The sequence below is a fragment of the Brassica rapa genome, chromosome A09 (assembly GCF_000309985.2).
Source record: "Brassica rapa cultivar Chiifu-401-42 chromosome A09, CAAS_Brap_v3.01, whole genome shotgun sequence".
Classification (NCBI taxonomy): Eukaryota; Viridiplantae; Streptophyta; class Magnoliopsida; order Brassicales; family Brassicaceae; genus Brassica; species Brassica rapa.
Genome location: NC_024803.2, coordinates 10527625 through 10541349, shown reverse-complemented (window position 1 = coordinate 10541349; position 13725 = coordinate 10527625). Strand labels below are relative to the sequence as shown.

The 13725-nt window shown below is 33.9% G+C and overlaps 4 protein-coding genes across 4 annotated transcripts; 1 reads left to right on the top strand and 3 right to left on the bottom strand.

Moving 5' to 3' along the window:
- Window positions 1–3315: 3315 nt before the first annotated feature.
- On the top strand, window positions 3316–5779 carry LOC103838502 (pheromone-processing carboxypeptidase KEX1-like). The gene has a single exon (XM_033280459.1). It carries the CDS (start codon window positions 3330–3332, stop codon window positions 3849–3851), a length of 522 nt encoding a protein of 173 aa, XP_033136350.1. The 5' UTR covers window positions 3316–3329; the 3' UTR covers window positions 3852–5779.
- Window positions 5780–7455: 1676 nt separating this feature from the next.
- On the bottom strand, window positions 7456–13219 carry LOC103838551 (DNA damage-binding protein CMR1-like). The gene is given in 2 exon segments (XM_033280371.1): window positions 7456–8943; window positions 9019–13219. Coding segments are annotated over 2 exon segments (1311 nt in total). The 5' UTR covers window positions 9682–13219; the 3' UTR covers window positions 7456–8295.
- Window positions 10137–10945, bottom strand: LOC103838550. Its single transcript, XM_009114995.2, has 4 exons — window positions 10804–10945; window positions 10549–10700; window positions 10251–10333; window positions 10137–10146 (listed from the first exon to the last, which is right to left on the bottom strand). Exons 1-4 carry the CDS (start codon window positions 10943–10945, stop codon window positions 10137–10139), a joined length of 387 nt encoding a protein of 128 aa, XP_009113243.2.
- On the bottom strand, window positions 11928–12734 carry LOC103838548 (cytochrome B5-like protein). The gene is made up of 3 exons (XM_033278284.1): window positions 12718–12734; window positions 12282–12631; window positions 11928–11953 (listed from the first exon to the last, which is right to left on the bottom strand). The coding sequence occupies exons 1-3, from the start codon at window positions 12732–12734 to the stop codon at window positions 11928–11930; spliced, it is 393 nt and encodes a 130-aa protein (XP_033134175.1).
- Window positions 13220–13725: the final 506 nt, after the last annotated feature.

The following is a 13725-nucleotide window of genomic DNA, read 5'->3' as shown; positions in this document are numbered from 1 at the left end:
GATTAACAAATAATTTTACTTAGAGCACTTTCAATGTAAAAGTCTCACAAAAACAATTCGAACTATATAAGGTTATAAGTATTAATAAATTATTATTTTGGTTACCTTAAAATTATGAGAAACTCACTTCAAAGTATTTGGAAATACTTATAATGAACTATAAATATTTTTTCATACTTACACGTATACATAATTTAAAAAATTTAGGTTAATGAAGAATATTAACCACCACTGGAAATGCACTTGCATGAATTTCTGGCAAACAAATAAAACATATGCGGTTGCATTAAGCAGAGGATGTTTAAGAGCACATATTTTTTACTTTTGGTTAGGTTAAGTTTTAGTTATTTCATTTTCTATACATCTCTAAAGTAAAACTGTATTAAGTCCTGTCTGGCTTCATATCGTGGCTTGGATAGATTATTTTTATCTTCAGTTATCCGTATGCATTTCGATTTAGCTTGATTTGGTTTTATTTTCTGTAGGATTTGATTCAGTTTGCTTTATCCTTCCACTCATAATTAGTAGTTTCATTAGAAATTAGGTAAAAGAGAACAATTGGATAACGTATACACGTACAATATTAGCCACTTTGACTAATTCACAGGTCGACTCTTTGTGATATTGTGCAAACCCTTGATCATGTGAAATATTCAAAAATATGTGGATCGTACATTTTCTCGATACGCCTCTGTCATATTATCATCATATATATGTTACCTGTCTTCGAGGTTTTCATATAAATTCCAACGTTAATAATAATATATTAGATGTATGCGTACATGCACTCACGTAACTGCATGTCTGCACATATGTGTATATAACACGGTGTGTGCTGTATACATACACGAACATTCATTATCTTTTTTTTTTCAATTATCTATTGTTTTGTTTTAAATGAATTAACACACACACACACACACACATATATATATATTTTTTTTTTTGATCAAATCACACACATATATATATATATACTAGGGTCGGCCCGCCCTACGGGCGGGATGTGAATTATAAAATTAATTTCAAAACTAAAGTATATGTATAATAAACATTGCTTGTTTTAATTTATTTAGATTTTTTGTTTGTTTTTGCAAGACATGTATGATATTATGGAATATTATCTAATAAGCATTGGTTGTTTTATGTTTTATAGTCTTACATTTGTTAGAGGGAGGCATGTATGTGAGTTTGATATATTGTTTGAGTTTTGTTATAATTTGATAAGTAATTAGTAGATACATGAAATTTAAGATTATGGAACTTTGAAATTTAAGCGAGTAATATTTTTTGATGGTTTTGCTTTTTTGTTGTGTCTTTACGGATGAAAATAATGTAATTTTAATTGTTTCCTTGGAACCCTTAATAAGTATTATATTAATATATATTTATTTATATCTGAATATGGGATGAAATAAACATAACTGGAAACATTGATTAGAAACATATAGCTGTGAATAATATGTTAATAAGATTGTTAACTTTTGGCAATGTAATCCGAGAACTACATAACTATAGTATCCTTAAATGTAATCAGTGTTTAGTGTTTAATTATTTTTTGGAAATTATATATTTGAGATTTTTGAAACTATCATATATCAATGAATTGTATAAATATCTATATATCTATTCATATAACTTTCTATCTGAAGTTGCGGGGGTTTTTTTCACCTAGCAATATTATGTGTGTACTAATTAGTTACTTTGTGTTTTTCTAAAAAAATTACTATTATATTTATGTGTTATGTGACGTATTGTTTCATTTAAAACATATATATTTTAAAAACCTATGTACTTCTATTTGTTGTTGTTATGAATTTTCCATATTTATTCTTGAAATTATGTATTATGGATTATTTTATGTATTTCAATAATTTTGTAATTATATTTGTTATATCTTGTTAGTTTTTATTTTATGTATTTCTGATTATGTATTAATCATTGGCTGTAGTTTAATCATTTTCAAATTTAATTTTTTAAAGTTCGAATTCGCGACTAAAAAATGAAAAAGTTATGTCAGACTCACTCCTTATTTTATTTTAGTCATCCTGTAATGGAGTTATGTATGTATTTATACAAATTTTTCTTTAAATCCAACATATTCGTCCTTTTTTTTTTTTGCAAATCTAGGTTCGGTAAAACAAAACAAAATTCAATTACTTGCAAGTCAAGCTTGTTGATACTGCCATCAAGTGACTTATACTTATTTCTCGACTGTGGTTGATCAAGGATTCGCACTCATGATGATGATAAATTGACCTTCATTACATTTACACGAACCTACATATGTAATTTGTACAACATTTGTTATTTGTCTTTTTCTTCTTCTTCTTACTGATATGAGTTATGACCATCTAGGACATTTGAGAATGACCACTTTATTGTAAACTTGATTAACAACAATAGATTCCATGAATAAATTTATCGATACTAAGTGGAAACGAAGAAACCTTTGGAGTAGAAATGGGAACAATATTAAAGAATCATGTTTAAATTCTTCATTTTGATTATGAGCTTTCTAAAGACTTGTGATGCTTTTGGATGTACCTGTCATCTCGTGCTATCAGCAAGACTGTTCTGCTTCCACCCAATTTACAACTTGGAAAATCAGGGACTGTGGATCTTTGTTAACATCTTCATCACCCGTGCCTTTAAACTTCTTTATTCTCTTCTCGAGAGCCTTTTCCATAAACCTCATGAACCAATTTGCAGCTTCTTGCTCTATCTCCTTAGTCAACTTCGGTGGGTTTCCTAACCCGGAAGGAGGAGCTAGTGATAGGTTCTTGTTCTCATCGTTTGATCTCATATACTTATGGTTTACTGCTGATTCGGAGCTCTCTTTCTTCTCTTAGTGCGGGGTTCTCCTGATTAGTTCATCAAACTCTCTTGTTTCTTCTCCTTCTTCTTCTTGTTAACTTTTTTCTTTATTCGTTTTCACTAAATCCAACATATCTCATGGTCACTACCACAAGCCAGAGCTTTCAAGTCTTTTAAGTGGATCCACCATCTCTGACAACGAATCATCTCTTTAGTGGGACTATCATTCTGTGAATACGCAGCTGCATGTACCTGCTATACACCACAACCAATGATGATTTGTATAAACTTGCAAAACCCAAAAAACTATAAATACTGTCAAAATACAAAAGCATTCCAATTTCTGTTTTCTTCTAAAAACAAATGATTAGACGTCCACGCAGGAGACATTATCCGATTCAAATCATCGCACAGCCGATTACCTCTTCCGCCGCCGTTGTTTCCGGCGACGAATCGATCTCCGATTCAGTTATAGCTTCTGCTGATCTCCCTCTACAGGCGTAAGCCTTGTCATGGATCCGTCACACCAGCGTGTTGAGCAGTCTCAGGTAACTCTTCCTCGCGACGATGATAACGAAGGTACGGAGTCTCCTGATGTGATAGTAGGAAACTGCGACATGGTTGTTGAATTAGGATTGGGATGTGGAACCGTTTTTATTGAGAATATAGATAGTGATGTTGATGATGTTAACAACCTCAATGATTTTGATGAACCTGATGACGATGATCTTGAGGTTCACGGTATCACATCGATGGGAAGTGAGATTCGGTTGATTACAATCGAATCTGGATCTGATGATGATGATGATCATGAGAATGAGAGGGAGGTGTGGGGGATTGATTTGAATGATGATGATGATGTTAATGATGATGATGATGATGATGATGATGTGAATGTGACTATACCTCTTTGTTGGGATTCACTCCAAGTAGAAGATCGTGGAGTAGCTGCTGAGGAGTTTCATTGGGAAGAAGTTTATGGTGGTGGTGGTTTAGTGGATGAAAGTGAGAAATCAGATGGAGGAAGACGATGAGCCCTAATTGTTGGAAAAATATGTTGTTTATCTTATACTTGGGCTGGGCTCTTGTTTTCCATGAAACATAATAACGAAATACCAAACACATATAATGTGAATGAGAAGCCCATTCAATGAAAACAAAACACGACGAAACAGGTTAAGAGGGTGGACACGTGGCGCGCGTACAGGAGACGAATTTCCAGGCTGGATCCGACGTGGAGGCACAGGAGAGAGACAAACAATATTTTATATATATAGATATATATATATATATATATTCTTAGAATCTAAACTAAGCGCAGATTCATACATATTTTAACGGAAACTTTATTTGACATATTTTTATTTGAAATTTGCATTTTAAGATATATTAAATTTGTTGGGATATTTAAATTACAAGACATTTTGTAGTTTTTATTTTAACATGCATTAAATTTGTTGGGATGTGTTCAATTGTCAAAACTTAAGGCTCTTATAAAGCTGGAGTCTTTATAACAAAATAATTACTAAATCCCTCTGTTTTAAATCATATGTAAATTACATGTTTAAAAAAAATTATAGGTAATTTTAGTTAAAAGTTCCAATATTAAAAAATGGAAATTTGTTAAAAGTATCATTTAATATATAATTTCAACCAATTAGAAAAAGTCTACATAATTTAATTGGTCACACAATATCCATAAATACAAAAGTTACATTGAAATATTAAAACCACTTATATTTGTGAAGCGAAACTTATTTTGCTAAAACTAATTATAACATGAAATAGAGGGAATAATATTTAGTTCATCAGTTAGTTTCATTCTGAAACATCGAACTATAAATACAAATAAAAAATATGAGACACAATAATAAATCTGTACAGTTTTTGTTTTTTCTTTTTTGGTCTAACAGTTTTTGTTTTTGTTTTCATGTGGCTATCATTCCTCTGATTCATTCAATTGTCTTTTGTGTTTTTCGTATGGCTTTACAATATTAAAAGATGTCTTCTCCTACTTATATGTATGCCGTCTTTCTGCGAAGACATGCTTGTGATTGTTTTTAATTAATATTTGTGTTTTATTTGTGATTGTTTTTAATTAATATTTGTGTTTTATGTTCCATTAACGTTCCCGTGAGTTGGCTGGAAAATTACTGTTCAGCCCTTCTGTCCCATAATCGGTTTCTATTTCTATATATCATTTCTTGTTCTTGGTTTGAAAGATGTCCGGATCCAGCCAAAAACTTGACAACAGATGCAAACTATTAAAAAAAGGAAAATTCAATAGAATACGATAGATATCTACATTTCTTAATAACAGGGAGATTTTCTAGGTCTAAAAACTAATTCCACAAGGCATTGCATCCGGGTACACAACTAATCCATTAATATAGCACTGCTATGTGGTCAAGGTGAATTGAACCCATGAAAGAACAATCTGTGACATGCAATCAAAATGTTGTATGTTTTCTTGTTGCAGATCCTGAAACTTTGACATTCAGACTGTAACTTGCAACATGTGACAGTAACTTGCGACGTGTGTTTATGTGCTGTTTATTTTGTTGATGAATGTATCCGCGACATGCGACAAAATTTAATTTTAGCCACTAATTTTTTCAACAATTTAAAATCGTGACTTGCGTGGTCGCGTTATTTTTTATATTCCTTCTAATATTCTAGTTCAAATATATTTAACTCTGGATTTTTTTAAAGATATTTCACTGAAAATAAAGTGCATTTTATTAACACATGTAACTAAACCACTTCTCTTAAAGCATTCTAGATATATCACAACTCACTAGGATGTTTCACAAAAATCTTTTTATCTTGTTGGAAATCTTTGGATATTCAAAAAAAAATCACTTGTTCCCTTTACATTTTTACTAGGTAATAACATGCGCCTTGCGCGGAATGTGATTATTAGTTTCGTTATTTTTTAATAAGGAGATATTAATCTGTTTAATCTGGATATCGGTTCGGTTTTAGGTTATTTTTTGGTTTTTAATCTCCTAAAATATAACTATCATTTTAAATCAATATTTATTTGGTTTGCTCAGTTAAAATGTTTGATGTTTTTGTTTTTTTTCCTGTGATAATCAAAAATTCCTATTATTTGTTTATTTTCATGTTATGAATCTTAGATAATCGTGATGTCGAACCAATGGTTTCATATTATAGTTTCTAAATGGATAATAATTAAAAAAGAAAAAAAATTATTAAAACAAATCATTTTACTACAATTTGGTCGATAGTGAAAGAAGCATTAAGAAAAAAAAATATTTTAAGTTCCCAAAAAATTAGATATTTCAGTTGTGGTAAATACTTAGTTATAATGTGCTCACGTCAATGTGCACATGTATGTGTATGTAAAGGTATATAAAGATGGTTGATAAATATATAAAGATACTGTTAATTAATATCAAATAACATTTTTTTCAAAATAATACATGAAAAATAAAATTCTTAAGATGAAATTATTTAAAAACAAAAATATTGTAAAATTTATATAAACTATAATATACAACGTATATATAATTCTTTAAATATATGTATATATATATATATGCATATAACGGATCAAATCGGATATCGTTCCTATAAATATTGATTTTTTGATTTGCTTTTTTTTTACGGATATTGCATTTTAGTATTTGATTTGCTTCGTAGAGTAACAGATATTCGGATTTTTCGGTTCAAATCAAAACGGATAACGAATCGAATCAAAATTTATGAATAATTTGTCTAGCTCTATTCGTAAACAGTAAAAATAACGTAAAGAAAAACCATGCATTGAGTTTTATATTAGAAAAACGTAAAATACATAGTGTGAACATATTTATGTAGAGTTTAGCTGAGAAGCTCTCTACATGTGACATGTGTTCATTTTAGTGTGAACGCATTTATTACAATGCTTCTACATGTGACATGTGTCTAGTTTAGTGTGAATGTATTTATTACAATGATTCTCCTTTAATATATAAGAGATAAAAACCATAAGTCTATTCAGGTACTTAGAGCATGATTAACCTTCAAACCCCTTTTGGGTTTCTTAATTTTTTTTTTCATTTTATCTGATTTAAAAAAAGGAACCAATCGCAAACTGTCACGTGTCAGTAGGACCCGCAAACAATCCAAGAAACCACCAAAAGTTGATCTTTATTTGGTGGTTTTTATAACTTGTTTCTTAATTAATTGGTGGAGCCCAAGCCATAAAGGTTGTTAAGAACCCCATGAATATCCCGCAATATTGATGGCCTTAGACCATCTCCAATGGGGCTCTCCCCATTGGAGTTCTTAATATATGTTATATATATATATATATATATATATTGTACTGTGTATGTGTAATTAATTATACCATAAATAAGGGTTCTTAAGGATTTTTAAAACTTTCTTTTAAAAATCTTTATCTATGGTGTTCCACAAAAATTGTGGACCCCAGAATTATTTTTATAAATATATAATATATACACAATACATATATATACCTAACACATATATTAAGAACTCAAATGGAAAAAACCTCTATTGGAGGTGTTCTTACTCCATGTCATTATCAGGACTTTGTCGGAATGGACATTCTAATTTAATAGCATTTGTGGAATAAATGTTATTGCTTTGGGACCAGTTACATTTGGGTTTTTGCGTTATTAGAAGAACAAGAGAAATAAGAATATCTTTTGCCCTCTGTGGTTTCAAAATTTCTAAACTGTATCGGTGGCTTTCTTCTGTTTACGTATATTACTTATGTTTTTGCAACTTTTATGCAGTGGTTTGAAGTTTTTGGTGTATAACCCCTACTTGAATCTCAGTAAATGTTTGTTAACTCAATTATCTCTTTACTTTTTTTTGTCGTTTCAGTGTGCTTCTCTGTTTTACAAATTGCAGCTGGAGACATCTTAAACATTTTCTTAAACACCAGTTCAGTTAACAACATGGTTTATGGCAGTAAGCTAGTAACTGCTAACTTCTTGGAGTCAATCCCAGCTGGAGTCAAGGAGATGAACAGAAAGTTTGAGAAGAAAAAAGAAGAGCGAGATGTGACCAAGTCTCACGAAGAGCTAGTTGAGATGAAAGAGACACTTGCGATTTTTCCAAAAGACAATGAAAAAAGATTGTTGTAGAACACAAAGAAACCTTCAAGACATGCTCCAATACAAAACAAAACAAACCCTCATGCTGATTACAAAAATGTGATTTGAGAATGGTTCAAGTATATGCTACTTAGTGGTCCAAACATAGACATGTCCTCCAGCTGTGGAACCAGCAAGCATCCCAACATTAAGAGGATGGCAATGGAGTCTGCTTATAACATCTTTCACAAGAGGGCTCTGCAGCTTCTTCACTGTTCGCTTTAGTTTTGTAGAGATCACATCAATTCCTTTTGTCTGACTGACGCCAATTCCTTTCGCCACATTGCCGACAAAGATATTTGAATCATCCCAACCCCATACCCCCTGCAACAAAGGCAAATAAAAGTTAATACAAGATGCTGAAGAGATCCAAAAATAACTTATTATCAGTACTCCAAGATGCTGAAGCATACCTGAAACTGGAGATCTTACGAATAGTGTTATTACAGTGATATATCATGGAAGTATCCTCAAAGTTAGCCCCATTTAGAACACCAATATAGTTGTCACGGCTACAAGGAAAAAACAAAACCCTCAGAGATGTATTGAAACAAGCTGAGGAGAGAAACAAAACAAGATACCTTGTAGTTGCAAGTGAGAGACCAGAAGGTGAGAAGTAAGCAGAGTACACAGCCTTGGCATGATCTACAGTCGCCAGTGCTTTTGGTTTCTTGGCTCCCATGGTCCTTAAGTCCCAAAGGCAAGCAGTACGATCTTGAGAGCTTGTAGCCATGAGATGCGGGTTCTGTGGGTTGAGGTCAATAGTGTGTATCCTGTATTTATGTAACTCCCAGTTGAAAACTGACTTCCCTGCTCGGAGATCCCATACATTGAACATCCCTTCTCTGGCACCAAAGTATAAGCTTTGCTCATCATTTGGTCTCTGAAAGAGGGAGTGTATAGGCTCGTACTCGTCCCGCGAATAAACAAGATCAAAAACCATTTTTTCAACGTCCATCAACCTGATTAGACCATCGTAGCTGCTGGTAATAACCTGACATGACAAAAAGATCTCAACTTTTCTTCTTTATCTCCGAAACAAAGTTTCAAGATAAAGACTTTATTATACCTTTGAGAAAGAGTTTTGTTGAAATACAAGAGATGTAACTGAATAAGTGTGAGGCTTGAAGAGAGATACACCACCATCCTCTTCCTCGTTCTGACAATCCAGATTCTAAAACCCAACGTTCCCTTCCTTGTCCCCTGCAGCAACCAGCTTAACACCCTCACAAGGTAAGAACTTTACAACCAGAAATCTCTCAGGCCCAACGCATTTCACATTATGTGGTTCTAAACACAAGGATCGAAGATCAAAACTATCATCATCCTCATTCTCAGTAACAGTTGCAGTTTCTTCATTAGGCTTTCTGGTAATACCGGAAAGAGTATCAACGAACTGAGAATGGGAGACATCTCCATCATCTAAAGGCAGAGGAGCCAACACGCGAAGGGATACGTATTGGGGAAAAGGGAGACCTTCAGACACTGAAACACCGTGAGGTAAGCCATCGGAATCTGGGGTTAAGCCTCTGGTGCGTAGAGACTGCCGTTTTACAATGGGGGCTTCGGATTCCTTCTTCTTCTGCTGCTTCTTGAGTGATTTAGAGTGGTCTCGGGAGCGTTTGGTTGAGGCGGAGAGAAGAGAAGCTTTGGCGTGGACGTTGAGAGAAGCCATCATTGCGTCGTTCCAGCTAATGTTCTCTAGTCTTTTGCGCTCGTACGCAGTTGCCATTGAAACTTTGAAGAATGTGTGTCTGAGGGAGAGAAAGTTTGTCTTTTTTTTGGGAAAGTTTGTCTTGGTTCAGACTAACACTGTAATAAGGACTAGAAAAGCTTAAACGGTCGCAGATGAGCGGGAACGAGTCACTTTTGCCGCCCAAAAAAAGAAGTAACGCACTCATCTATAGATTATTATTATGTTTTGTTTTGTTTTGTTTTATCCTCTAGATCGGTTTTGCTACGTTCTTGTATGTTAAGATCAATAAACCCTAGTTGTTTTACCCTTTGTGACAGGATGATTTGTACGGAGAATGTACAACAACATTTTGTCTGAAGATAGGATTAGAGTCAATGTATTCAACAATGGAGAAGGTACAATCAAAACTTCCTTCATGGTCCTCTGTTATTGTAAACTCCGGAGAGTAAAATTGGATTCAATGTTCTTGAACTGGTGTGAATCATATGACTTTACTCCCTCCTGGATGTTCCATACAAAACATTTAAAGAATTTGGTTAGGACTCATCTGAAGAAGTCAAAGAAACCACTTGTTTGCATTTTCTTGAATTGTCAGATAACCAAACCTGAGACGGCATTTCTGGATCATCATCACTTTGTTGTCATCAGTTCCGAGCTTTCCTTTATTCCCTATTATTATCTGCTTCTCCTACATTTTATGATATTGCAAGAACTTTTGGTTAAGACTCACCATAAGAACTCATTAGTCATTTTACTCGAATGTCAAAAAAGAAAACCTGAGATGGTGGTCTCCAAACGAGTGTGCCTCTGAAGTGAGAGCGACATCATCATGTTTAATATACTATAATACCTCACGTTTCAAATCCTATGCATATATATAATGATAAAAGCAAACAACTTTACCCTTGATGAGACATGTGCTCGCATGGTCCTCTCATTCGGACAAGTGATGAAAGGACAGTATCTGCATTCGTAACCCGGTTGGCATTTAATCATACAGCCTAGAATATAGTGTTCTTCCTCCTCTTCCGGTGGTTCATCATCATCAACATCAGCTATAAGAGTAATTCAAGCCAAGGTTGTCATTTACCTTTGCTAACTTATGAAAACATTTCTCATCGTAGAGGGTAACACAAAGAGATAAGAAAGCAAGCAAACCTGGGGATTCATCTCCTTCCTCAGAAACTTCCTCTTCGGATTCTTCTGCCTCCTCAGGATCAGAATCAGAAGAGAAGCAAGATGAGTCTGATCCACTGTCTTTATCAAAATGCTCAACCTTGTCAAATCGTCTCTTTGTCATTTTTTGCTGAGAGGTTGGGGACTGAAATGAAACGGAGAGACTAGAGAGTGTTTTGTTAGGGTAACTGCAGTCCCAATATTCCTAAGGGTGTATTTGTCACTGTGATATATGGATTCGGAAGCTGATAAGTGGAAGTGGAAGCGGAAGCGGAATCGTATAGAAGTGTAGAAACCATATTTTTATTAAAAAAATAAGAAGGGGGTACATGTCGAAAGTGTATATCCAGCTTATAAAAATAATATTTCCATGCCTTTATGAAGCTTTGTATGCATCAGAAGTACATAGTCCAGGTTTAGTATCGTGTAAGGAATGTTCCAAGTCTTATTGTCTTCTCTTTTCTTGGAAATTTTTCTGTTTTGCCACTTCTTCAACATGCTATATAAGAGATAGGAATGTAATATGTCAGCTTGTTTCTTAACTCTTATGTAACATCTGATTCAAAGTGATGCAAGCACAGAAAAGCTACATGCATGTGCATGTAATATTGCTCTTGTGTAATTGTAGATCATGGTGGGGGAAGACACTGGCCGTCCATGTGGTTTTGCGTTTATTACATGCAGTTATCACCGAGGAGCTGATGATGCAATTAAGCACATGCGCGGGAGGGAGTTAGGTGATAGGGTGATATCGGTGAATAAGGCTGAGCCCAAGGTTGGGGTGAGATGATGTAGACCATCTTCATTATAGGGGAGGCTATCCATCACGAGAAAGGGAAGCCATGGAGGAGGAGCTGCTTTAGATGAGGACGCCATAGTCCCTCAACTAGTGGAAGAGTTCCATGGACACCGAGATGCTATAGAGATTGGTGAGCTGGAGCGTGACCGCTACATGGATATAGCTACAGAATGTTGGTAGTTTGTTTGGTGAAGGGATATCCATGCTTCTGATTTTGGATTTAGGGATATTAGACTTGTTTCCTCTCAGATAGTGTCATCACATAAGCTTCCTGAACAGTCTCTACAACTCTAAACATGAGCATAGATCAAAAGCTCACTCTCAGCTTAAACCCTGAAGTTAAAAACTCGAGATTTACCATGAAAATTAACAGGAAAGAGGAGTCTTTTCATTACAATGGAACTTCTAAAGACTTGTTTCCTCTCAGATAAGTCATCACATAAGCTTTCTAAACAGTCTCTTTCACTCTAAACTAACGTACGAGAACTGATAGATTTAGAACAATTGAAACAGAGCATAGGTCAGAAGCTCACTCTCAGCTTAAACCCAACACAACAAGCAAGGATGAAACTTTGCATTACAATGAAACTACTAAAGACAAACAGACAAAGAAACCCGACACAAATCTCAAGTTATGTTCTTGTTTTTTTTCCTCTCTTACTTGCGAAGTTGTCCGATGTAGAAATCCTTGATTGCGGTCCAAAAAACCCATCAGTAGAATCATCACCAGCGTGATCTAGAATGGCGTCACCACCAGGATGCTCTTCCACATAAGAAGTAACGTCGTAGACTTTGTCTTTGATTATGATCCAACAATCGTCTCTTTTGTTATGCTCTGCGACTTCGCTCTTGCTGTAGCTTTTAGGCGTTAAATCTACAGGATATCGGCGTATCGCTTCTTCTCTAGATGGTCGTTCGATCTTCTTCGCTTGGCTTGGATTGAGAACAATGCTGAAAGTAGAAAACCCAGAAGCAATCCGATCACAGCTATCATCATCTTCTTCTTCTTCTCTACTCGAATAAACAGACTGGGTTTCGACAGAATACAATTGGGTTCACAGCTGGAGAGAGTGGTGGAATTAGATCCAGCTAAGGACGAGGGCAGAAAAGTCATTGTCTAATGTTCTTTCAGGAAAATGTACTAATAACTAAAACATGACTTAAAAACAAGGGAAATTAGGGCACATGTACATAACAAAAAAGAAATAAAGTGTATGTCCATAACAACAATTAGGCTAGAGTATTTTGTGTATTTTATGTAATATTACTTGTTTTACCCTTTGAACAATCTCAACCACTGGTTTTTATTTTTCTTTTGTTTTTTTTTATTTTCATTTTTCCTTTGTCTTTTTTATTCTTTCCCCCTCCAAATTTTATTGATGTATATCTTTTGAAGCAAATATAATTTAACCAAATTATTATGTTACCAAAGATATACATATTTTTTTTACATATGGCATAACTTAAAATTTTTAAAACAGATTATTAAACAATATCAGACAAAAAATATACTATACTATTTATTAAAATAAAATAATACATTTAATTAAACGTATTTAAAATAATATGTTACTAATATTTATAGTAGTATGTTATTCTATTTACGTAAACAGTATAATTTTTTAGAACTCCGTCCTCCTCTTCTACCTCCTTCCTTCTCCGGTTCTCCTTCCACCTCCTCCCTCCTCTTCTTCTTCTTCCTCCCTCCTCCTCTTCTTCTTCCTCTCTCCTGCCCTTGCTCTTACTTCTCATCCCTCCTTCTCCCTCCACCTCCTCCTCCTCTTTCTCTTCTCTTCTTCCCTTGCTGCTCCTCCTCCTCCTCTTCAAATGCATACTACTTTTAAATATTTTTTTGTATTTTTCTATACTATTTACTTAATATACATAATATTATGTATAATATGTTTATTATGTTAAATGTACGTGACACACGTTCCTAAGAAGAATAAAATTAAAAATGTGCCAAATTATCCCATCAAATAGTAATTATTGTAGTTTAGCTATATTCTTTATTTTATGTTCTTTTATGTATATACACCAAATTCTTCCTAAAAACAAATGGCTTATGGTGTATAGAAAATGGCAAAATGCCAGATCTCAATGAA